Source organism: Microplitis mediator, chromosome 2, assembly GCF_029852145.1.
Source record: "Microplitis mediator isolate UGA2020A chromosome 2, iyMicMedi2.1, whole genome shotgun sequence".
NCBI lineage: Eukaryota > Metazoa > Arthropoda > Insecta > Hymenoptera > Braconidae > Microplitis > Microplitis mediator.
Genome location: NC_079970.1, coordinates 19,686,457 through 19,712,906, shown reverse-complemented (window position 1 = coordinate 19,712,906; position 26,450 = coordinate 19,686,457). Strand labels below are relative to the sequence as shown.

Genomic DNA, 26,450 nt, shown 5'->3' with positions numbered 1-26,450 from the left:
AGTAATCGTGTACTTAAACTGTATTATTATAATTATTAACCAGCATAGTAAAAAAAAAAGAAAATAATAACAAGTTTCGATGAGATGTAGTTAAGTCATAAAAATAAAGTCTTTAAAGAAACCGAGAAGTGAAGACAAGTAAAAAGACTAGGGTCATGAGTTGGTGGTTACAATTCTTTTGGTATACATCCGTACATATGTGATTAGTAATCCCAACGGCATACCAAGCGTCGGACTACTTCCTCCAGCCATGCATACTGACACCAAATCCTATATACCAAATGGTTGTCTGTGAAGCTGAATGCTGCTCTGATATGAAGCTTACAAGTTTACTGCGATCGCGATCGCGATCCCAATTTTTACAGCTCCAGTACCTGTGCAGGTGATCATGAACGGAATTAAAAAATATATAATTATTTTAAAATAAAATAATGAAAAAGAAAACCTGTTGGCTTAATTTGATACAACTCTGAGCAACCAGCTCATTAATAATTATTCTAAATCATACGCTATGGTAATAAACGAATCCTGGGTATGGAGCCAACAGAAAACGAGATGAAGGTAAGCGTGAAATTTTTTTTTCTTCCGACAAACCAAAGTACGGATGTAGGTTAATACATTAAAAAGCGTTAAAATGCTCAATGAAAATTTCCATAAGCTATTACCGATAGAACGAGTATCTAACGAAGTATTTTTTATATTTCAAGGCCTCGAGGATTTCATTTTTTTACGATACACCAAAAATAATCATCATCAATTCGATTCTCACAGTCGAATTTACAGTTAGACACGCCCGGTAAATTTTACTTTTATTTTTTTTCAGCCATTAAAAAAAATTTATATGGTGGTTTTGAATAATTGTCGAGTAATTCATTTGATTGATGATTGATTAATTGATAGATAGATAAAATAAATCAATCTAGTTCTATTAATAGAACAGATGGACTGGATATAAAAGTCGGTAACAGTAAAAATATGCGACGAGGATGTTAAGGATGTTAATAAAATGTCGTATAGTGATAATAAGAATATCAACAATGGAAATTTAAAAATAAAGGAGAACGAGAGAATAATTGCAAAGGTAGTTATAGTAAGCAGCTCATAATTCCTTCCAGCGTGATTGTAACCCGGTGGAAGGAAGGAAGAGGAGTACAGAGTGGAGATATAAGAGCGACTCCGGACGGCTGTTCGCCTGTTTCACACTCTCACCTCCGTAGCACGAAGGTGATTCTTTCTGAGATCTTCTGGTTGTTGATACTCTCGTTATCTGATACACCAGAGAGGATACTCATCTGTGAAATTAAGTTTTATTTTTTTAATTTTTTATTACTGTTATAATTTACGAGGCGAGGTGAGTTTACGATATAAAAATCCATCAATATCTAGATAAAAATAATTATTTTAATCAGTTTGTGTTTTAATAAGTGTTAAAAATAATTATATTTTAATCACTGAGTGTTAACACTGTCGTGAAAATTATTTTAATTATTATTTTTACGGTTTAAACAGTGGGAATTTGACCTACGTACCGTTTAGTCCTGCCCACTTCCTTATTCTCGCTCATCATTTCCAGTATTTTTTTTTTTTTATTTTTTTTATTATCATGATTACTTTTAAAAAATAAAAAGAAGAAATGTAACTGACAATTAGTATTAATTAGTATATAATTTAGTGAAGAAATAAAATAATAAAATATTTTCAGAGCCATGAAGAACGTGGCGGTGATACTGGTGCTATTTGTAAGCTGCATAGCGTTTATAAATTCATCGCCACTTCCTGGTGTCGGTGACAACAAAGTATCCATAGCAACAAACAAAAATAATAAAGACAGTGGTCTTGCTGTGGTATCATCACGACAATCAACAGGTGCAGTAGCATCTGATGACGACGACGACGACGATGACGATGATGATGTATTGTCTGACATAGTAGATCCAGATGACGACGACGATGATGACGACGATGACGACGATGATACTCCGGATGAGGATACTAAAGGTGAAGACGATGAAGAAGATGACGATGATGACGAAGATTATCTAGAACGTTTCATTGATGACATTCTTGGAGGTAAAAATTAATGCCCGTTATATTTGTATAAGTTATTTCTTTAGACTAACGGTACACGAAGCTTCGGCTCGCAGGAATTAACATAATTCAAGCGCGTGTTCTACTTGGTTAACTTTGGCCTACTTGTCTTTAGATTTAAATACTTATTAGTATTATGTATAAAATAAAAAAATTTAAGATATTAATAATAAATAAAATAAATTTATTTTTAACAGGAGAGGACGAAGATGACGATGACGATGATGAAGGAACTAGTTCAATTGTGGAGCCAATAAAACCAGCAAGTCCAGTTCAAGCGCCTCAGGCACCAGTCATACCAGCCAGTGTTCAATCAGACTTGAATGCAGTTGCTGACGAGGGTGCGGTTATCGCTGAGAACTCTGCAGACATACATCAGCATTCATCGGGTGTCGCTGATGCCGCTGGTGTTGCGTACGACGAAACAGCCGAAGAAGCCGGAGATGTTCCACCAGAAGGCCAAGCAGCAACAGATATCGAAGGTGTCAATACTCAACCTGCATCACAACCTGCAATCGTTCATCAGACTTCAAACATTACGCCTGTTGCATCGGGAACAGTGAACGACGACGACGACGACGACGATGACGACGATGACGAAGGAATTGACGACGTTATTGATGACGGTGACGATGACGATGAGGACGATGATGAAGAGAATGATGATGATGAGGATGATGATGATGGAGATGTTGGAGATCTTCTTAGCCGTAACGCTCGACTTGCACGTGAGTTCAAGGGCAAGACAAAGAAACACACTAACAACAAACGGTCGCGTAAGCATCATCACGCGCGCATTTCGAGCCTCCAAAAAAAAACCCCACCTAAATAATTTTTTTTTTTATCTTTAATTTATTATTTATTTATTTAATATTTATTTTTGGTTTTTTTTTTTACTGCAAAATCAATTGAATTAATTAATTAATTTTAAATTATGAGTCGAGCTTTATCGACGCTCTGTCTTTCTCATAGACGTCGCATGTTTTATAAAGCCTGCAATCTCATGTCAAATGAGAGATTCCCGAGGTTTATCGTTACTTAAAAGACTATTATTTATTTTTTTTTTTAATTATTACAAAGTAATCTTGATACTTATTTATTTATTTATTATTTATCTATTTATTATTGTTAGTGATAACTCGATTGTCTTGCTTTTCATCCTCATGTCCTCGGGATTCGTCTCGTCTCTCCCATAAATATTGTAGCTTTTTTTAAATTTAATTAAATTTAAAACGCGATTTCTTCTTCCGGGTAGTGGAGAGAGGGAGTAGCGTTAAAATGCCAAGCTTTGGCGACGTCACGTATCTCTTTTTTTTTTTTTTTTAACATGTATTAAATTTTTGTTTTACAAATAATTATTTATTTTATTAAAATACTATCGATACCCCGGTATTTTCTCCTCGAAAATTGATTATTATAAAACTTATCGCGTTATTAAATAATGTGTGGAGGCACGGGTGCGAGTGCGAGTGTGAAATTTTTATTTCCGAGGAGATAATACTCAGCAGTGAACTCAAAAAAAAAAAAATTGATAGACTGTAAAAAAGATAACAGCATAAAAATGAAAAGAAAAAAAACAAATGTTATAATACCCGTATTATGAAATTAATTTGATATATTGTACAGATGTTTTTTTATAAATTCGGAATTTTAATGATAAAAAAACTGAAAAATTAAAAAAATTTTTTTAAAAAAATATAAAGTTATGATTTTTACAAAATTGTGTTCTGTTCTTATTGATAGTACGGTTCGTGTCCAGATACTCGGTGTTACAGTAGTAGGCCCTACGTGACGTGCCGAATGCCCAAGCATTCTAATGTAACTTCCTTGCATATTTTTTTTTTTTTAATTAATTAATTATGAAGTTTCCATTATTAAATCTTTAATTCTTTAATCGTAATTATTGCCAAAGCTTTAGCTTCAGCTTCGTTTTAATTAGCTTGAGTCTTAACTTCCGCAGGCTTTTTTTTAGTTTAAAACAATGAAATTAAAATGATAAATTTATGTAGACAATAATCGGGTGGACAGACTGTAACAAAGTGTACCTGGACAGAACCATACTCGACAAATATCTCGACTCATCTTTCATATTTCCTGTAAAATAAAAAATCCATTATCATAATTTATAAATTAGTTTGTAGTTGGGTTAAGCTAAATGGGAATTGCTTGTTTATAAATTAGCTATTATTAATTTATATATATAGATATACATATAGGTGTATATGTATCTCTATATAAATAGTATTTGTACGTAAAATGATAAGAAGAAAGTAAATGATGGGCGTGGTAGGTCACTTTGTTGAGCCAGTATGAATTAGTAATGAGCTTTCACCAGCTCGTGGTGTCATGTCGTATCGTGGATCCATTGGGCCAGAGATGAAACGAGGCCAGTGACCCAGAGTAACATGGAACGTACGACCCTGACCTACTAAAAGACATCATCGTCATGTACATACTTATATATATATAGAGATCTCAGTATACAAGGGTCGGATATTTCAATACAAGGCTTGTTATTATTTATAAAAATAATTTCACGAAGAGAGTAGAGATAGAGACCAAAGAGTTTATGTGAATTAAGTGTTGAGTAGGAGAAACTGAACGCGGAAACGACCGACAGGCCTGTTGCCTCTTACAGCCAATGACCCACATCTGGATACCAGTTTGGTCAAGAGATTCCGGCAACGGGGCCCCGTTAACATTGTTGGCTCTGTATAAGTAGGTTCCATAATTTTCCTTACCTGCCAATCCCACACTACTGTATAGATTGCCTGCCTGCCTGCCTGCTATTTCTTCATCTAGTGCACGGGTTACTCCTGTTTTAATCCTGCTGCTGCTGTTGCTGTTGCCGTGTATTGGTTGTTGGCTTTCTTTTAAGGGCGAAAGGAGGTCAATGTTTGAACGCGTGACCTCTGGAATAATAAGGACAAGGCCGGGGATCAATATTCTTGCTGGCCATTGTCATCAGTTGAAAAATTTTCACAGGTGCCTTTGAACCTGGGACGCCTGGCGATGTATCTGCTATCTACGTATCCAAGTACAATAAATTTGTTGACAATATTTTGGGAAGGATTAACAAAATTCTCAAGGCCAAGTACGATCCTGTTACGGTTAAACTCACGAACCCTAATCCGGCGAACAAAGCTAATAAGACCAAGAAGAAGAAGAAGAAGAAGACAAAGACTGGGAAAAGTAAACAGGAGAATGTTGAATCTGTTGATAATAAAATTAATGTAAGTGTGTTAATTATTGTTTTGATTAAAATATTAATTAGTTATTGTATTTTATTTTTTTTTGTTGTAGGAGTCAACGACTGCTGCAGAAATAGTTGAGTTCTTGACAACTGAAGCCACACCTTTGATTAACGCTTCCAATGAACAACAAACGAGTAGTCGTGGATCAGTTGTCAAAGACAATAAAAAGAAGTCGAGCTCGAGTAAAAATAAAATTAAAACTAAACCAGTTGTCAAAGGAACTTCTAATAAAAATAAAGTAATAATTTTAAAATAGTATTACTATTAATTACAATATTTAGTTTTTTTAAAAACGATAAATTTAAAAAAAAAAATTGCGCCCATAGTTTTTTAAATTTTCTACATGCGCATATTTTTTAAAAATTAAATTGTTTAAAAAAATTCAAAAATTGTTAATTGTCTGCTAATTTCAGGATCATTATTTAGTTCTTATTTGTAATAAGTAATTTTTTTTTTTTTTTTAGGTAAAACAGAGTAAGCCAAAGCAAAAATCAAGGGCACGAGCAACTCTGTACGGTTTGTCTTCACTCAAAAGAGCCGGTGACGTGTCCGTTAATATGATGAGCGACCACACGACAATTAGGACGAAATTTAATTTAGGTCCGCTTATATTAAAAGTTGAAAAAGAATTTGGAAGAGCCGCGAAAAAAGAATTACGAAGTGCCACTGCGACAACCGCTGAGATGTCAGGAAAATTAAGTCTACGTGTATTGCATGGCGGAGCAGCGACTCTGCATTCCATTCGTGTTCTTCAACCCAAGCAGGTACTAAAAAAAATAATAATAATATTCAAGTAGCGAATGAATAAATTAATAAAATAATATATATTTTAGGTACGAGTTGACAGCCCAGATGATCACGATCGCACCCGCGAATTTGTCTGGCGAAGATCATCTCATATTGCCCACCTAGTATCGCAGAAACTTTCATCAGCCACGAGGTCGATGCTTCGGCCGCCACCATCGACACCTGAAGTATCATTACTATCATCATCATAATAATTCCATGCTACATATTATCAATATTACTATTAATTTAATCAAATATTTTAAATAATCGATTATTTATTTATTTATTTTAATATGTAATGTCAATGTCCGCTAGCTAATCGTGTAAATAGATTTTTATATTTATTATAATAATAATAATACTTATATTTATCAAATATAATAAATTTGATAAGTGTTCATCAGGAGACTGAACTTGATTTTGGAAAATAAAAGATACTTTTTTATCTTAATAAAAATAATTGTAAAAAAAAATCACAATCTTAACTGATAATTGCTCAGTCTTCAGCGGCCTTGTAACCGCACACAATTAACATACATATTAAATAAAACGCAAATGTACGTTGTGTACGTGTACATAAATAAGAAGGTAGTTATCGTAAAAACTCGTACGCGATTAAAAAATTATAATAGTAGTGTGTATATTAAGTGCAGCGGTAAAAGCTACTCCATAATATTCCTCTATTCTAACAAACAATTTATAAGTATTTGTGCGTTTGTTTAGTCATCACATCACATCACATCAGCAAACGGTTTGCTTATGTGTTATGTATATAATCCCCACCATTTAAAAAATAATATAAAATAAAGTTAACTCCCGACTGCGAGACAGCAAAGACACTACACGATAACTCAGCACTTTTAGTAATACTTTACACGTTCACCGACTGGTAATCATTGATATATTGTTGTACATATTGTTTTTTTTATCATAATTTAAAAATAGCAAGGAAGATATTTCATTTCTTCAGCGTAATTTTAATATACGTGTTTGCTTTTAAATATATATTAGGTCTTTGATCTTTTATTTGACCTCTAGTTAATCATCATGGTATCGTTGATGTCAAGATTAAAAACCACCAGAATAGTAAATAGTGTTTCATTAATACGACAAATGTCAACTAAAGTAATGACTGATGGTGAGGATAAAATAAATAATAAAGAAGTAAGAATAAGTTATCTTGATGGTAAGGACAATGGGATAGCGGTTTTGGGACTGGAACGTCCTGAGGCAAGAAATGCATTCAGCAAAAATCTTGTGTCCCAATTGACCGAAGCCGTTGATGCGATACGTAACGATGAGAAAGTTAGAGTACTCATAATTCGCAGCCTGGTACCGAAGATATTTAGTGCTGGCGCTGATTTGAGGGAACGATTTAAAATGACGGAAAATGAAGTTGAAGAATTCATACATTCACTGCGTAATTTTATGAGAAATGTCGAGACAATGCCAACGCCTGTTATTGCTGCTATTGATGGTGCGGCCTTGGGAGGCGGATTAGAATTAGCACTTGCTTCTGATATAAGAACAGCAGCCAGTGAATCTAAAATGGGCCTTGTTGAGACCAAATGGGCAATTTTTCCTGGTGCTGGTGGTACATTACGACTGCCACGGATTGTTGGCCCTGCAGTTGCCAAAGAACTTATTTACACATCGAGAATAATTGATGGAGAGGAAGCTAAAAGTATTGGGTTGATTAATCATGTTGTTAAGCAAAATAAAATGGGCGATGCTGCTTATCACGCAGCACTTGATATTGCCAGAGAAATTTTACCCAATGGACCTATCGGTGTTAGGTAATTTTTTTTTTTTTACTTTTACTTTAGTAATAAAATTTTATTATACAAATTATTATTTTTTTAATTGATTAGATTGGCGAAAGTTGTAATGTCACAAGGATTTGAAATTCCTATTGAAGATGGATTTGAAATTGAGAAAAAGTGTTACAGCAAATTACTTAAAACACAAGATCGGATTGAAGGATTGGCGGCATTCTCAGCTAAACGTGTTCCCATTTACCGAGGAGTATAAAAAAAATATTACGTAATTGTTTTTTTTTTTTTTTATTTTATTAAACCTTTCTGTTGTCCTTATTTTTATATTTTAAATAACTGTTACTTTATAATACTACTGTGATATATTAAGTTTTTTTTTGTATTTTAACTCTTTAGTTAATATATTTTACAATATATATATTATGTATACATTTAACAATAAATAAAATTAGTAATAAATTGTTAACTGTTTGATTTACAATAAACATTTTTTTTAAACGAAAATTTTTTTATTGGCAGGAGCGGAATGATAAAAAAAAATTTCTTTTAAAAAACGTTGATAAAATCACAAAAAAAAATACTTAGAAGGTTTTAAATAAAAAGTGACGCAAAAATATCCAATAAAAAAAATATTAATTACTGACGGATTTGAGCGGCTGATAGTGGATATGAATTTTGAATATTTTCACTTGGCGCCAAATAAAAAAATTAATAAATACTTAGCAGGCTACTCTTTACTACGTTTTTCATTGAGAATTTCACAGAGAATTTTCAATTGCTTGAGTGTATCCTCGGGACCTGACACGCGATGACCGGTAGTTAAATCGCTTTCATAAATTTCATAATCATTTCCACCTTCTCGTGTTTTGTCACCAAAGAAATGAATCTCGTCGTACTCATCAACGTGCCGCAGACAGTAAGTTTTGTCCCATCCAATAGGAAAGACATCAAATGATATTTGCCCACCGATACTGTAGGTCAGTGCCATGTCAGAAAATTCTTTTTTCAAAGCCTGAATAAATTTCTCACGTACGTGATGCTCTTTGTCGTATTCATAAAATTGTAAGCGTTCTTTCTGACTGCAATTACGACCGACTGGCGACACATTTATCATTCCCGTACGAAATTCAATGAACGTTCCGCGTTTGAAAGGTAATTTTAAATCAGCTATATACCGCAAGCAGAAGTTTATAAAATCTTGCAATGAATCTTCGCCTATGAAGTTTTGAATTGTCTGTAAAAAAATGACAATACATTTATTTATAAACAATTAAATCATGCACTCATGATTAATTTATAAATAATTATTATTAAATTACCTCAGATGCGAGTTGCTTGCCGTCTTTGAAAGCAACAAGGCCATTTTCAGAGAATACATATTTGAATTTTTTAAATACATCATTGCCTCCCAATTGTTCTTTTACTTTATCAAGATCAGATCCACCAACAACGGCTATGTCAAATTTTTCTCTTTTAGATATTTCTAATAATGATTTTTCAATATTTGGTTCTATTTTCTGTAATAATAAATAAATAAATAAATAAATTTATAAATTATAAAAAAAATAATGAGTTAAATTTAAAAATTAAATTACCAAACGTGGTTTAGTTAATGTACCGTCGATATCAAATAGACAAATAATTTTTTTCGACATTGTAGATATATTTCTATTGAAAAATCTGAAACAAAAAATTATTTAAATCACCTGCCCAATGAGAAAATATGTTAGTATCAATATGTTAGTCAAAGCAAATTTTGAAGGTGCAGACTCTGTTTAGAAAATCTCATAGAATCCAATAGATTCATGGTCCTGAAACTGACAGGCAATCCATAATTTTTGGATTTTTTTAACAACTTAATTTAAAAAAAAAAATAAACTAAAAAAATGCACATGTATGAAATTAAAAAAAACTACAGGTGCAATTTTTAAAAATATTCTTTTTTTTATAATTTCTTGTTTTGAAAAAAAATCAAAAAATGATTAGACGTTGGCTAACTTCAGAATCGTAAATTAGCCGCCGTCAATTTTTGGATTTTTTTTAAAACCATAAATTACAAAAAAAAAAGTATATTTTTTAAAATTGCACCTGTAGTTTTTTAAATTTTCTACATGTGCGTATTTTTAGTTTTTTGTTTAAAATTAAATTAGAAATTTGTTAACTGTCTCCTAATTTCAGGATCATATAAATTCTCATAAATTCCCATAGCGATTTTAAAAGAATGAATGAGTTTTATCAGAAGTGCTATAGTTAAGTATAGGATTTATACATGCAGCTATAAAAATTTATCGTATTTTTTAAGCAGAATAGTAACCAAAGATGTAGTGCAATAAAGGTGCAACGACGAAATGAATAAGGGAAGCAACAAGTGACAAGTGCCAAGCAAAAGTAATCTAAGATGGACTGTTAAGTTGTAATTCAAATTCAAATTTTACTTTTTCTTATATTTATTTATGATAGTAAAGTTAGCGGACATTTGAAAATTTTTAAACCTTTTGAAATAATAAATTGAAATTTTTATAAAATAAAAATAAAAAAATGCATGTTTACAGAATTCAAAATTCAGTACATGCTTTTTTTAACTTTTATTATTTTAATTATTTAATTTTTTTATATGTAACTAAAAAACTGTCGTATGCCTGCTACATTTACACTCATTATTTATTTTCATTTTATATTTTTTCTAGTATTCCTGTGATTCCCATATAAATATCTCATAAATTTTTGCAATTAGGAAAAAGCAAATGAAAATATAACAAGAAAAAAATACTCTTGTATTCTATACATTAAATAAAGAATCGATTATTTAAATCACGTGGAAATTCACATGATATCCACACCCATACAATGTCTTTATTTTGATTAAAGATTTAACAAATATGAACTTTGACTTGCTATCATTAAAAAAAAAACTATAAATCATTAATTTAAATCTATTATCGTACGATGCTCAGGCAAAAAAAAGTTTAAAGTCCAATAAATTAAAAAATATAAATAGCTTAAGAAAAAAGTGGAGTAAAAAATTTATAAATCTTTAACCTATACATATATATATGTAATATAGTAAACAATTATGTAATTGTTTACTTAATTTTTGAATTAATAATTATACAGATTGTTGATAAAATAATAAATTAAAAAAAAACAATCAACAAGTGAAAGGAACAAGAATTAAAGATTTAAAAGCTTACAAACGTTCACAACGTGGCAGATAAATTCTCATAGATACATTCACTTAATTTACAACTACACGTACTTACTTACGTACATACGATTCGTATATCCTTCGTTGAATGATGGTAAGTACGATGCTCTTCTTATTTATATATATATATATTTCAATGTATTTATTTACCTTGTGACATCAATTCAACTCCAAAAGATCCCGTGATGTGACTCGAAAATTCTCTACAAAAAAGATAAGAATAAAATAAAACAGTTACGGCGCTGTATGTACGCGCACATTTAAATAATAATTAAATATATTTTTAAAGTAATTAATGATAAAAATGTATTTGAAGTGGATTTTAATAAGTACATTATGCTGTTTATTTATTGAAGTAACTAAAGCAAGTCAACGTAACGCCATATTGATGCTGGGTAAATAATTTAAAAATTATTTATTATTATAATTGTTTTATGTGATAATTAATATTTTGTTTAAAATAAACTGTAATTAATTTTTTGAATTATTTTATATTTCAGCTGATGATGGGGGATTTGAAATGCGCTCGTATAGAAACAAAATTTGTCAAGCTCCGAATTTAGATAAATTGGCCAAAGAAGGATTAATATTTAATAATGCTTATACTTCAGTTAGCAGCTGTTCTCCTAGGTAATTATTCATTTAATTTATTATTTTAATTGTTTATTAACGAGTTGTAATAGCAATAGGAAAGCGAGAGATCGTCGCTCTCAATGTTAACAAAAATATACCGTACAATAAATATTTAATTTAATTTATACTGATATTTTATTTAAGAACTGCTTTCATTTCTACAAAAGTGTTAATTCATTTTATAAAAAAAAATATATATGTATTTAAATTTTGCACAAAGATTTCTTTATTACTTTCATAAGATAATTATTAATAATTGTCCCTTCATAATATTTCTTTTTTAATATCGAATGGGATCATACTGGAGTAAATAATCGGGTTGGATCAATCAATTCTTCAATTTTTATTTATATTGTAAATAATTACTTTATAATTTGCGCGTACGCATAATAAAAAAAGTTTATTAATATTTTAAATTATATAAAAATAAATCTGATCATATTATACAATATTTTTTTATTGATAAAAATTAAATAAAGTCTTTGCTTTCTTTAAAATGTAATCAATAGATTTATTACTCATAATTAATAATATCGACAATTATCAATAATAAAAATTTACATTAAGATTTTGTAACAAAGAATAGTTGTGAAATTAATAATCATTAAATAGAATTATTTATAGAGTCAAGTAATGGATTTTGATAATTTGATTATTGAAATTTTTTATTAAAATAAATCTAGTTGAAAATTTAATAATAATTAGTAGTAATTTAAACCCGAGGTTACCCGATTGCACTCGCTTTTATTTTGAACTGATAAAAAACTTTGTTTTTATATTTTTTACATTTTCATGTACCCTGATAGCCAAGTTCGCTGCAACTTGTCGACAACCTACTGCCGCAACCTGTCGCCAAGTTGGCCGCAAAAGTTGGCATTTCCATAAGTTGACGGCAACTTTCCGAGAAACTTGTCGACAACTTTCAGCTCGTGTAACTGTTGACTACAAGTTGTCTACAAGTTACTCAGAAACTTGGTGACAGGTTGCGGCAGTAGATTGTCGCTAAGTTTTTGAGCAACTTGTGGTCAACAGTTACACAACTGAAATTGTACTTGGCTTTTTGACATTTATACGATAGTAGTTTTGAGGCTGTTTTTTTTACCAGACAAGGCACCAAAATGATGACAAAATCAGAAATTAATTTCACCGAAGAGACTTGAGCAAGTGATGACAAAAAATAAATTACAAATAATTGTCAAATAAGTCATCTAAACGATTTTTTAATTAAAATGACTTTTTTAAGAGGAGAAAAAGAAGACGAATTTCCTATGACCTAGAACTGACATCTGTACGTCTTATTTATTTAAGAAAACTTGGCTGAGAAAAAATAAAATTTGTCTTGTCCTTTTAAAAGACAACTTTAAGATGTCATAAAGCTGTCTTTTAAAAAGACAAGACAAATTATATTTTTTCTCAGCCAAATTTTTTTATAAAAGTAAGTCATACAGATGTCAGTTCTAGGTCATAGAAAATTTGTGTTTTTTTTCCTGTCTTTGAAAAGTCATCTTAATTGACAGGTAGTTCAGGTGATTTATTTGTAATAAACTTTTTACCGCCTGTATCAAGTCTTTTAACCAGGCATTTCTTAGGTGACAAAGTTCTGATTGTTTTATCATCATTTTGGTGCCTGATCGATAGGTCAAAAAACAGCCTCAAAACTGCTATCTTATAGATGTCAAAAACACAGTGTGCTACTTGGGTTAATTTAAAATAATATTCAAAATAAATTTCAAAATTTATTTCTCAGCTGATAGGATGGTCACGCACTTAAAATAATAATAATCATCGATTTTATAAACTATTTTCCAGTCGATCAGCAATTTTAACTGGTCTACCAAGCCATCAAAATGGTATGTACGGTTTACATCAAGGCGTACATCATTTTCAATCGTTTGATAATGTCCAGAGTCTTCCGAAGTTATTAAAAAAAAATAATGTGCTAACAGGTACTTAAAAACACTCATTATATTTATTTATTGTTAAATAAATAAATTAATTGACTCATTTTATTTAACTTAAAGGAATCATCGGTAAAAAACACGTGGGACCAAGCCAAGTATTTTCATTTGATTATTCTGAAACTGAGGAAAATAATTCAATACTCCAAGTCGGTCGTAATATTACAAAAATAAAACTTCTAGTCCGGGAATTTTTATCAGAAAGCAAGAGAAAAAATAAACCATTTTTTCTATATGTAGCTTTTCATGATCCGCATCGTTGCGGTCATACTAATCCAGAGTACGGTAATTTCTGTGAGAAGTTCGGCAATGGAGATGAAGGAATGGGTACAATACCCGACTGGAACCCGATTTACTATCAATGGGAGCAAGTACACCTTCCTTACTTTGTCCAGGATACAGAAGCTGCGAGACGTGATATCGCGGCTCAGTACACGACAATCTCGCGACTTGATCGAGGTGTCGGGTTAGTGTTAAAAGAGCTTGAAGATGCTGGATTTAAAGATAATACTCTTGTTATGTATACGTCTGACAATGGGATACCTTTTCCTAATGGACGGACAAATTTATATGATCCCGGCATGGCTGAGCCAATGATTATATCATCACCTTATCACAAAGATAGAAGGAATCAAGTTACTTATAGTATGACATCGTTACTTGATATTGCACCCACGATATTAGATTGGTTTAATGTCAGCTATCAAGCAGATCAATCTAATCACGACACTCCCGAGGTTAAATTAACTGGTAAATCACTCTTGCCGCTTTTAATTGAAGGTAAGTAAATAGATAATATTTAAATTATGTTTTTCAAATAGGAGAGAGAAGGGCAAATCGAGCACTTAAGGAAATAGAATGTTTTCGGGGACCTAAATACGTTAAATATTTTTTTTTAACGGCAGCTGAAAATTTTGTCTATTTAAGGTAAGAGACCCAGTACTGGATCAGGGAACTAGTACTCGATCACTCATGTATTTGAATATCTAAACTTACTAAATTTTACTAAATATATCTATACAAATGAACGAAGTGATCGAGTATTAGTTCCTTGATCCAGTACTAGTTCTCTTACCTTAAATAGAAAAAATTTTCAGCTGCCGTTAAAAAAAAAAATTTCAATTTATGCGGGCAAAATGAGGTAGCCCCTAAAAAAGGTGGAAAAAAAAATTCCTGGAAATGAAATAAATTTGATTGAATTAAATTTTCTTGTAAATAATTTAGATAGAGAACAACAAATTATTAAAAGTCAATTAAATTTCAAAATTGTAAATATTTTAAAGTTGATTATTGAAATACATCTGAAGTAATTTGACACTGGGAGTTCTTTTATTGTAAATTAATAAGAAAAAAAATCAAATTGATTTATGATCCTGAAGTTAATAGACAATTAATAATTTATAGATTTTTTTTTCAACAAATCAATTACAAAAAAAAAAATAAATAAATAAAAATAAAAATATGCACATGTAGAAAATTTAAAAAACTATAAGTGCAATTTTTTTTTTCAATTTATCGTTTTGAATAAATTTTTAAAAATTATTAGACGTCGGCTCACTTCAGTATCATATTGATTTCATATTTTTTGCAAAAATAAAATTTTTTGAAAAAAATTCAAAGAATTCAAAATAATGTTCAATGATATTTACAAAAGTGATTTTGGAATATTTAAAGAACAAACTTTTTTTATAAAATTTTGGGGGTATCCTGTTTTGTCCCTCCCTCTCTCTTCTACTTCATTTGACTTTTAATTATTTTATCAATATCCAGAACCTGAGGAAAAAGACGGAATAGTATTTGCAAGTCAAACTCATCATGAAGTAACGATGTATTATCCAATGCGTGTCGCCAGAACTAAACGATACAAATTGATCCATAATTTAAATTATCGAATGCCTTTTCCAATTGATCAAGACTTTTATTTATCTCCGACCTTCCAAGTAATTAATTTTCAATTGTAATAAATAAAAAATTAATAAATTAATTTAATTTAATAATCGAAATATTTTTTTAGGATTTATTGAATCGAAGCCGATCAAATATGCCATTGAGGTGGACCAAAAACTTGAAGTCGTATTACAATAGACCCGAATGGGAGCTGTATGACTTGAAATATGATCCGGAAGAGTTAAACAACATCATAAATAAACCATCCAGCCAGACGATTTTCAAAGAATTGTCACAGAAATTATTTGAGTGGCAGAAAAAAACAAATGACCCGTGGATTTGTGCTCCTGGTGGAGTTCTAGAGCCTATTGACGGTGATAAAAATAATTTAGGATGTATGTCAACTGACTTTTAAAACCAAGTCTTTGTAAACTCGACGTAGACTGCAATTTAATCTCTACTTGAATATTTAATGTGTCATTAAATTTATTGTTGTTGAAGAAAAGTCATACATTTGATTATTGTACTCACTATTTTTATAATTTCAAGGTCATAGTCTTTAGGCTGTGGTATTTTTTATATCTCTTTCATATTTTGTAATAACTTCGGCAAGTTTACGGACGTAAGCTGCCGATTTGTTTGCTCTCTCTTCCGCTAATTCAAAATCCAGTGATATTTTGTCGAGCTAAAAAAATTAATTCATTAAATATGTGCTCATACAATTATTTATAAGTATGAAATTGTACTCATAAATTAACATATTGCTTTTTATATTTTTTTATATTTATAAATAAATAAATACCAAACAAACTTTTTATTTTTAATTTAAATTATAAATTTATGACCCTGAATTTAACAGACAATTAAAAATTTTCGGATTTTTCTTTTTAATGAATCAATTACAAAAAAAAAAAATAAATAAATAAACTAAAAGTATGCACATGTAGAAAATTAAAAAAACTATAAGTGCAATTTTTTTAAATATTTTTTTTTTTATAATTTATCGTTTCGAAAGAATTCAAAAAATTATTAGACGTCTGCTAACTGCAGTATCACATAAATTTATGAGTGTAAATGTAACAGACATAAGACAATTTTTGAATTATATATAAAAAAAATTAAACAAATAAATGGATAAAATAAAAAAAAATGCATGTACTGATTTTCGAATTTTCTAAAAGCCTATTTTTTAATTTTTTTTTTTTTAAAGTTTATTTTATTATTTTAAAATTTTAAAAATTGTCAGATGTCCGCTAACTTTACTGCCGTAATAAATTTACCTTTTAACAAAAAATAAATAAATTAATTAATAAAATATTAATGTAATCAATGTAATTACGTAGTAATGAATTATTTACTTACATCTTGTTTATATTCGAGAAATCTATTATTTTTTTGATACATAAAATAAACGTCTTTGGCTTTAAATATTAAAAAAATAAATAATATAAACGCAGTTAATAAAATAAATATATTTATAACTTGAATATTGCGGAAAATAATCATAACTTTATGACTATACAATTAATAATTCCAATTATCTAATAATTAAAAACATTCCATTTTTTAAATTAGAGGTTAGATGTTAGAATGTTTTTTATTTCGGCGCATGAGCAATCACGCGCGGGAAAAAATTTTATATTGATGGTAGCAATTACATGGATAAATCATTGAGATCATTTTGTTTTTTATTAATTACTATAAATATAATAAGCTTGTAAAATACTTGGTATAGAGGAACTAATAATTAATAAATTACTTGGTTAATTGAAAAAAAATTATAAGGATATCTAGAAAAAGTAAAAAAATTTTTACTCGACAAAATTATTTTATTATTTTAGTCGTTCTGATGAACATTTCCATTGAAAATAATTAATTAATTAAAAAAATTGTTACACTGAGAGAAAATTTCTCTTGGGATAATTAAATCGGTTTTGTTAAATTCTGTTGAACTAATATTTATTTGGGACAACTAAATTTTATTACGTCAACATAATCTATTTTTTCATTTGTAACAAATGATTTAATAGACTCTATTTGGTTGACATTAATATTTCTCTCTAAAATAATAAAATCATTTGGTAAACTTAAGAAAATATTCATTTAATAGACAACTAAATTATTTATTAATGCCAACAAACTCAAATATTAACCCTGGTGAATATTTTTCGGACTTCTGTCTGACAAACTCAGTTCTCGAGTTCTAAAGACTTTTCCGGACAAAAATCCGAAAAATTTTCACCAGGGAAAGCAAAATATTATTATATTAACTCTAATAAATATTACTTAGACATAGAAAAATATATTCTTTTAGAATAAATATATATTCGTTCAAGGTTAATAAATATAAAACTAATGATTATTGATTTAAAAAATGAGAAATTCATTTAATCAAAATACATCATAACAGAGTGCTATTGTGATTAATTAGTAGTGAATAATGTGAATTGAATAAATTTTAGTTGTAAATAGAAATCAATTTAAAATAAAAATGATTTGAATCATTTAAAATTGAACTGAATGAGAAAATAATATAAAAGGTAAAAGCACAAATTATTGACACTACAAGCAACAAGATTGTAATTCCATTTTTTTAAACATATTATCGATTAATATTATTGAATTTTAATTTTAACATTGTCTTATTTAGTCTTTTAACTAAACAAATTCATATTTTTTTATTATATAAGTATGAAGCAAAAAAAATTTTTTTTTTACCTAAAATGAACTTTTTAGTTTTGTATGTATCGAGAATAAGTATTCAAGAGAACATTAATGGCTTAACGTAATACAAGATATATTACCATCAAGAAAGACTGTAACCGTGCAGCAGCGATTTTAAGACGTGAGAGTGAGGCTCTCTCGCTTCTATTTGTTCTCTCTCTCTCTCTCGTATAATTTTCTCGTTTGCGAGTTTAGCTGAGTCTTGGCGGTAGCCTTAGCGCAGCAAGTAATCGCAAATTAGTCCCTGCGCATAATTAGGTGGGGTCAACGCAGGTTGGTGGCCCAGAGAACTGACCCAAGACGATTGATCAAAAGATGACACTTAAGTTTGAGAGCTGTAACTGATCGGTCTTATCCACTTTACTCTCTCTAAAATCGTCAACTATATATATTTGTTTTCCGAGCATTATTGTATATAAGATATAGTGAGTTTAAGTTAACTTGAGTTCGGTTAGCGAAGACGCACTGACGCACAATTCTTTCTGCTCAAGTAATTAATTATTAGAACTTGTCTTTTGATATTAAATTCATTTAACTTATTAGAAGTGGTACTTGAACTGTAGAGTGCAAACCGATCAGTCGTTTCTTTTACTTCTTTTATTTTGCAAAAGTATTTACTTGAACTGTAGACTGCAAACCGATCAGTCATTTCTTTTACTTTTATTTTGCAAAAGTATTTACTTGTGCTCTAGTGCGCTGACTGACTAGTCGCCTTTTCTACGTTAAACTTAAAATTATTTCTCGATTTCATCCTGTGATTTTGTACCAGTTGTGTTGTGTGGTTGAGTAAAACCAAGTGTTGTGGTGCCAGATATCCATCTTTCCCAGGAGGCTAACTGCGGTACGTACCTGGACTGTCATCTACCCCGTGGATCACCCAGAGACCAGGAGGATGGAGCGTAGGCAGATTCCTACAGTAAGTCCCGGCACTTGTTCGACTATATATATATCTATCTCATAATACTTATGTAAAAGTCTCTCTCTCTTCAACGTGGTAATTCCCGCTAATTTTGCCTATTTGCTACGAGATTCATTCCCGCGCATATTGCCCGATAATTTCGTTAAATTATATTGTAACTATTACACGCATATTTATCTAAAACTAAGGGGAAAATTTGTATATGAAGGGTTGGTTAAATAAAATACAATAGTTTATATTATTTGAGTATTAATTAATAAACTATCACCAGAGTCCTTTAGAGTTAAGTTTATTTTCAGCCGCGTGTCCGGCTCAGGACGAGCCGACTCACCCCGAGAATTTCAAGTTCCCGAGTTTCAGAACTAACGATAATCGAACTAAATCGCGAATTAAATTAATTAATAATAAAGACCGGGAATAATAACTTAACAGTGGTTCTTGGCTACATGGACATGCAGTAGCCAGGGCCCACCGTTATAAGACTGGTCACTTTGTTGAAGAACGAGGATGTACCTGTCTCATAAATGCTGCATGTTTGGAATATAAAAACTCTGAAATAAGTTTCTTACCAGGGACACTACAAGCTGTGGGCGCGATCTAGTGGTGAACACCGAACTACTCCCGCTGCTGTTGGCTTGCATTGACAAACTAAAAGAAAAATTTTTTGGGAGAAAAGATAAATATGTTGGCGAGGAAGTTATGGTGCTAGGCAGCAGCAGCGGGAGTAGTTCGGTGCTCGCCACTAGATCGCGCCCACAGCTTGTAGTGTCCCTGGTAAGAAACTTATTTCAGAGTTTATATATTCCATTCTCAGTGTTGTTAAAAATTTAAATTAAAATCCATTGCATTAATTGTTTAAAATCACCATGTCACTGATTATAAATTATTATTTGATTGATCTGTCTTTATCATTTAATAAAATGTAAAATTATCGCATGCTGACAGGATAGAATTTTGTTCTTTATTTTTTCAGTATAGGTCCAAGTTTGACACGCATATATTTTAATTACTTTTTTGTTGTGGTTTGATATGATCTTTGTTTTAGTTGCGTTAATATGTAATCCAATTTTCTTGCTTTCAGAATCTAGCCCTAGCTCTAGTTCTAGATAAGATTAAAAATAATATATCATATAATCTTAGATTAATATATAATATGATCTAATAAGATGAAAAAAAATTTTTTTTGGGAATAAGATACCTCATGAAAATAACGATTTTTACAAAAAAAATCGTTTCTAAAAAAAATTTTTTTATTGCTATAAAGTGCATTTGCTAAGTAACAACTTTTTTTGTTACTTAATATTAATATTAAGGGACCATTATTTTTTTTTTAATTATAATTTATCAGGTTCTCTTAAATCATACAAAAAAAATTTTTTTATTCATTTTTTATTTGTTTATTAAACAAACAATTTTTCATAAACAAATACATTTTTACGCAATATTATTTTTTTAAATGCTACAAAAATACTAAAAACAATCATGTTTTTTTTTTTGTAGAAAAACATTTTTTCTTTTTTTTTTTAAGTAGTTTTTTAAATTCTTGTACACTTGGACTTGTCGCTACGTTTCTGTTCTTCTTCATTGTTATTAAGACAAATTATAAACTATTGAAGATACGACTAGAACACTTCAAGTCTCTTTTATTCTCCATTAATGAACAAATTGAGCTTTTAACCGAAGCTCTAACTCAAATGTTTATCAATTTTTTGTTACTATTGTTTATGTAATTCTCTCAAAATAAGTGTTTTTTTTATTTTTCAGGTCAAATATTCTATAAACTATCGAAAATACCATAAGAACACTTCAAGTCTTACTTTTTCTTCATGAAATAATGAACAAATTAAGCTTTTTTTTTTTTTTTACTAATTACTTTCGACAAATATATTAAATGTATGCGCTATTTAATAATATTAATTAATTATTGTTAAATATTATTAAATATTTCTACTGCCCATAGACTATAGAGCACAGTATAAAAAAAGTATTAATCATTAATAAATTATATACAATTTAAAATTAAATACAACAAAAAAACATTACATAACGAATAAACAATAGAACTAATATAAACTTCTTTCAGACAAAACGAAATGAGAATGGCAGCTAAAAAGCTTTCAAGTAAAAAAAAAAATAAGAAATAAATAACATTCGTGCGTGTACTTGAGTACAATGAAGAGTGAGAAGTAGTAGCTGTATAAAATTGTTGACGAGACATCATAAAAAGTGGCACTAAGCCAGTCACCAAAATTTACTCCAGACTCATATAATCATCGTTGACTTAATTGTCGGGTAATTATTGTAGCTTCGATTAACGAACTGGAGGAACAATGCAGCATCTAGCGACATTCCCGTTGTTCACCTGCATCGCTATTTCAGCATCATACTCCATTGCACACATTTTATCACCGTGGCCAGCATTTGTTATTCTATATTCTCGTCTTTCTTTGAATAAATCCGCTACCCCAAATACCTAGAATGGATTATTTATCGTATTACTAATAATAGTGGCAATTAGTAATTTATAATTCCTAGTAGTTACTATAATGCCAATAGATATAATGATGATTCAACTTAATAAGTTTTGAAATTACAGCATGTTCATTGATAAAATAACTATGATAATAATAAAAGTATGTTTTAATTCATTGAGGACACTTACAATAATCAAGGAAACGATTACACCGATAAGCATTCCCACGAGAACGTCACTCCAGTGATGCTTGTAATTGGAAATCCTTGACATCGCTGTTAACCATGCTAACAAAATAAGAACAAGCTGAAGAAAGTGTTTAAATATCCCGCTACCTTTCCAGGTTATTCTCAATTGTAAATATAACTGAAAAAAAGGAAATTAAATTTATATAGATGAGTATATAAATATTTTATTTATTTATTTATTTATAAATAATATGGCACATAATAATTATTATTATGGGCTTATTATTTTTTTTTACTTACAGCGAGATAAATCATGGCGTAGGTGGAGAGTGATGAGTGACCTGACGGAAACGACAATCTGAAAAGACACCGAGCGATCAATCGAGACGAATCGTGACTTAAATTCCTACATTACATTTATACATATTAGACCGATTCAAAAAAATCAGCTATTTTTTTTTTTTTTTTTTTTTTCAAGGACAATATTAAAAATTTCAGTAGGATTAAATATTAATATTAAGTACCTGATTGCAATTTTCTATTTTCCGTTTAAATAACACGGGGAAATTTTTTTGTAAAATTCGGAATTTCAAAACTCATCAGCTAATTATTGTACCGGAAAGGTCAATAGATATTCTTGTAGGAAATTGAAAGCTCTATAAAAAAAGTCTCTTATAATTTTTCGATCAACATACTCTTTCAAAAGTTATTCAACGTCAAATTTACATTAATGATCCCTTATTAAAAGAAACGATTTAAAACGATTAAAAAAGAAAATTTTAAATACTTTTTAATGCTTTTGAATACTTTTTAATCGCCCTTCTTATAGGGATTAATATTACAAATCGTTTCGAATCGTTTCTCTTTAAATCAGGGATAAAATTTAGTATTATTTAACGTTCCAGTCGAAAATATTGGTTTTATTATGAAATATCGTAGGACTTGCTTTGTAGACCACTTTATTACTAATAACTTGTCTTTCACCAAGTTCGACCGAATTCTTTAATTATTTGTATTTATATGTCATTATTTTAAGAAAAATCGTATTCTGATCATTTTTCACCAGTTTTACAACCGACAATGATAGATTTTTTACTTAGTCATTTATATATGGTTAAGAATGAATACAATAAAGAATCATATATGCTTCCTTGAGTGAAAAACGCTGATTAAGAAGCGATTTTTAGTACGATAGATGCATACTTAGCGCGCTTTTTTACAGATAAAATCTGTTTTTTAACTGATATAAATAATTAGCCATAAAATTAAATAAAAATAAATAATAACAATCTTTTAAATATCTGATAAGACTTTTTTTATGTCATTAAAATAATTAGCATCGATCTATTTGCGTGCAATCTAAATCACAGCTTCTATTTTCATCCGGTTACAACTTAACGACCTTGCATACAAATTATTATACAACGCAATGAAGATCATCGTCCTCAACTCTCCCGTCATCGTCGTGTACAATAAAATACAAGCACCGGACTTAATCGAGTATCTGTTTAATTAATTGAGTACACATTCAAGTATCTTTATATATATATTATATATATAGTACACTACCTGATATCTTTCATGAGTCTCGTAGTGACCTTAGACGCAGTGCATGTAAATTGATCCTGTTCGATAAATTTATGATGATTTATCGGCAAGCTGCAATTGATACTTGGCTTACAGAGTTCTATAAATTGTGGGCGTAGTCTACCAATCGCATATTTGGCCACATTAGTGGTCAATACCGTTGCTGCAGCACCAAACGCAAATGATCCGATCTAAAAATTAACCACGACTATTTTATTATTCTATATAAATACTTTTTTTTTCCTTTTTATATTAAAGACACTGCATTACGGTAATAATATCACTTTACTTGGTATCACGACCGACTTTTTCTTACCTTGTGATAGGCCAATACTACCCAGCGTGGTATTACACGACCAAATAATACCATCGACGACTGTCGGCTGGTATTTTTAGCGTGTAGATATTCACCACAAAGCATCTGAAAAAATATATATATTTAATAAATAAATGAATTAATCGATACTGATTAATGTGGATTTTTTTATCGAAAGTAATCGAACTAATTAATAGAATAAGTTCAATTTTATTTAAGTTCAACTGCTGGAACTTCGAACTTAAATTATTATGTAAATATTATTATTCGTCCATCTCCTTATCAACGGATAAATATGATAAGTAATTTGTCGTATAACTATATATATATATATCATATGGATATTACATACATTAAGACTCGGAAACTAACAAGCGGAAAAATAGTAAAAACATACAATTTCTTGACCACAAACTAATCCGGGAAGAAATGAATAAATAAAAAAAAAATGTTAATTTTATCACTTACCACACATAAAGGCATAAGGATTCCAACGGTATAGAGCATGGTATTGGAAACCATTGATCTGCGCCGAGGATACATCAGTGATTCATCATTGCAAAAAAATCCTCGTTGGTAGGGTTGAGCATACCAATGTAGTCCAAGTAACGCAAAACCAACTGAAACAACAAATAAATAAATATAATAATCGGTTAAATCAATATCTAGTGGTCTAGTATTTAGCCTCCGGTTCAGTGAAAAAACTATTATTTTTTTTTTTTGACGATCCTTCTCAAGATCAAACGGAAACAAAGTCAAAGGCACGCGGACTACGGACAATTCCGGTTGTTCTCGTGTGTGAAGATATATAATATTCGAGGGTTGTACATATATACACGTTGTCACTACTTACATGTAGTGAAATAACACCCAAAAAACCAAAGACCGGTTTTTATAACTTGAGCCTAACGAAGTTTGAATAAGCTCGGTTATTGTTTGACACTTCGAGCATTCTTCATACTCAAAAGGATTCAATTATCACTTACAGGATACTTTATCACCCGTTCAATATTTTCTTTTTTATTATTATTATTATTAAATCATATATATGTGGACATGAAAACATACGTGATCATCCTGCCTCATATATTAGATATATGATATCGCATTTAATTTATATTTTTTAATAACACAACAATATTGTATCATCATGTTAATAATTATTTATACCATTATTATTATTGTTATTATTTTAAATAAAAGACCTTGATTATTAGCGGAATTTTTCCCCTCATACTTTTCATTAAGTCTACTCATGCATTGACCGTAACGAAATACGATCAGGTATAGGGACAATGATGACGCTGATGATGATGGCGATGATGATGTGGTTGATCGAGTACCCGGAAGAATCGTCAGCCTCGAGTATTAATAGAAAGTGGTTCATTGATGGCTACCAGAAGTTATCGTTACAATCAACACCCATCTATGAATATCAATTATTCATAAATCATACTCATGACAGCGGAAAACAAAACAATTAAAAATATAACGATCGATCTGACGTTAATGAGTAGTGACAATCACACACATGTCTACAATCAATATGCTAGCCTGAATGATTATTTTACCTGATAAGTAAGGTCATTCTCAGACAATACCTCCCACTTTTTAAAAATATTCAATGATTTTGAACTGTCATAAATATATTAGAATTTCATTAATTAATTGAAAAAAAATTAAAACATTAATTAAAGGACAACAGTTACAGTTTTACCGAGATATAGATTTAAAAAAAAAAAAATATACTTTCAGTTGTTATCAATTAGGAGTTTAACGAAATTTACTAAATACGTTTCAGTAAAACTTTCATGTCTATTTTACAATTCGAGTTTTTAAATTTTGCCAGCGAAAATTTTTTTTAACAAATTTCGTTTGACTTCAAATTGATAACAACTGTAAGTAATTTTTTTTTAAATCTTCATCCCGGCGAAATTGCAATATGACTTCGTAATTTTTTTTAACCAATGCTTTAATTATTTTTTAATTAATTAACAAAATTTTAATAACGTCAGGAGAGTTTAAAGTAATTGAATATTTTTAAAAAGTAGAGGTTGGGGGAGGGAACTGTTTTAGAATACCCTTAAATTTTTGTGATAAAGTGAGCGCCACGAAAGATTAAATTTATTACCAATCGCCATGCAAGTGAAGTCGGTGATAATTTTCACCAACAGTAATTTCGAACTCCGATCCATGATTCACCTGTCAAAAAATTAAAAAATTCACTGTTAGTATAATGCAATTTTTATCTGAAAAATAAAGTTGATTAGCAAGTGCGAGAGCGTGATCATAAGTGATTTGTTTTTTTAAATGTTATATATATTTAAATTAGTTATAATTTAATGAAAAAAGCATAAAAATAGATAAGCATTCTGAATCAAGTGTAGTAGCAGGTGTCATGTTGTTTAGATAACGAGAGATAAAAAGATTAAACTTACAAGAGAGATGTTTTTTTTATAGATTACTGCCTTGAAAAACTGCTGCTTCAAACTGTCTATTGCGCGCCTCGAACACGAAGCGGAGCTGTTGTGCTTTATTACCGAGTTGTCAAAGTCACGCGATTTCCTCACATTAAACTGTATATATTTTTTTTATAACATACTTACACGTTATGAAAAACACATTGATACAAAGAGGAAACACTAATGACTAAG

At 29.9% G+C, this 26,450-nt stretch overlaps 5 protein-coding genes across 13 annotated transcripts; 3 read left to right on the top strand and 2 right to left on the bottom strand.

Moving 5' to 3' along the window:
- Positions 1-1,182: 1,182 nt before the first annotated feature.
- Positions 1,183-6,567, top strand: LOC130678488 (MATH and LRR domain-containing protein PFE0570w-like). 3 transcript variants are annotated; one of them, XM_057485717.1, is made up of 7 exons: positions 1,183-1,351; positions 1,703-2,070; positions 2,286-2,570; positions 5,074-5,321; positions 5,392-5,580; positions 5,807-6,106; positions 6,176-6,567. In XM_057485717.1, the coding sequence occupies exons 2-7, from the start codon at positions 1,707-1,709 to the stop codon at positions 6,338-6,340; spliced, it is 1,551 nt and encodes a 516-aa protein (XP_057341700.1). In that variant the 5' UTR covers positions 1,183-1,351; positions 1,703-1,706; the 3' UTR covers positions 6,341-6,567. The 3 variants fall into 3 exon arrangements, with proteins under 3 accessions (XP_057341700.1, XP_057341698.1, XP_057341699.1); XM_057485715.1 differs by having other exon boundaries at positions 1,184-1,351; positions 2,286-2,864; XM_057485716.1 differs by having other exon boundaries at positions 1,184-1,351; positions 2,286-2,816; positions 6,176-6,566.
- Positions 6,568-6,749: 182 nt separating this feature from the next.
- On the top strand, positions 6,750-8,293 carry LOC130678490 (methylglutaconyl-CoA hydratase, mitochondrial). Its single transcript, XM_057485719.1, has 2 exons — positions 6,750-7,927; positions 8,003-8,293. Exons 1-2 carry the CDS (start codon positions 7,179-7,181, stop codon positions 8,160-8,162), a joined length of 909 nt encoding a protein of 302 aa, XP_057341702.1. The 5' UTR covers positions 6,750-7,178; the 3' UTR covers positions 8,163-8,293.
- A 27-nt stretch (positions 8,294-8,320) lies between these two features.
- LOC130678491 (uncharacterized) lies at positions 8,321-16,260 on the bottom strand. 6 transcript variants are annotated; one of them, XM_057485720.1, is made up of 5 exons: positions 16,121-16,260; positions 11,098-11,314; positions 9,502-9,586; positions 9,226-9,423; positions 8,321-9,140 (listed from the first exon to the last, which is right to left on the bottom strand). In XM_057485720.1, exons 2-5 carry the CDS (start codon positions 11,127-11,129, stop codon positions 8,634-8,636), a joined length of 822 nt encoding a protein of 273 aa, XP_057341703.1. In that variant the 5' UTR covers positions 11,130-11,314; positions 16,121-16,260; the 3' UTR covers positions 8,321-8,633. The 6 variants fall into 6 exon arrangements, with proteins under 6 accessions (XP_057341703.1, XP_057341704.1, XP_057341705.1 ...); XM_057485721.1 differs by having other exon boundaries at positions 11,163-11,314; XM_057485722.1 differs by having other exon boundaries at positions 11,167-11,314.
- On the top strand, positions 10,914-16,121 carry LOC130678489 (N-sulphoglucosamine sulphohydrolase). Its single transcript, XM_057485718.1, has 7 exons — positions 10,914-11,205; positions 11,289-11,506; positions 11,612-11,741; positions 13,554-13,690; positions 13,766-14,482; positions 15,473-15,642; positions 15,717-16,121. The coding sequence occupies exons 2-7, from the start codon at positions 11,407-11,409 to the stop codon at positions 16,002-16,004; spliced, it is 1,542 nt and encodes a 513-aa protein (XP_057341701.1). The 5' UTR covers positions 10,914-11,205; positions 11,289-11,406; the 3' UTR covers positions 16,005-16,121.
- A 3,816-nt stretch (positions 16,261-20,076) lies between the features above and the next one.
- Positions 20,077-26,420, bottom strand: LOC130663911 (putative phosphatidate phosphatase). 2 transcript variants are annotated; one of them, XM_057463474.1, is made up of 8 exons: positions 26,235-26,420; positions 25,928-25,998; positions 24,265-24,416; positions 23,797-23,901; positions 23,463-23,671; positions 22,194-22,251; positions 21,895-22,071; positions 20,077-21,705 (listed from the first exon to the last, which is right to left on the bottom strand). In XM_057463474.1, exons 2-8 carry the CDS (start codon positions 25,989-25,991, stop codon positions 21,544-21,546), a joined length of 927 nt encoding a protein of 308 aa, XP_057319457.1. In that variant the 5' UTR covers positions 25,992-25,998; positions 26,235-26,420; the 3' UTR covers positions 20,077-21,543. The 2 variants fall into 2 exon arrangements, with proteins under 2 accessions (XP_057319457.1, XP_057319458.1); XM_057463475.1 differs by lacking the exons at positions 25,928-25,998; positions 26,235-26,420 and adding an exon at positions 24,650-25,267 and having other exon boundaries at positions 20,528-21,705.
- Positions 26,421-26,450: the final 30 nt, after the last annotated feature.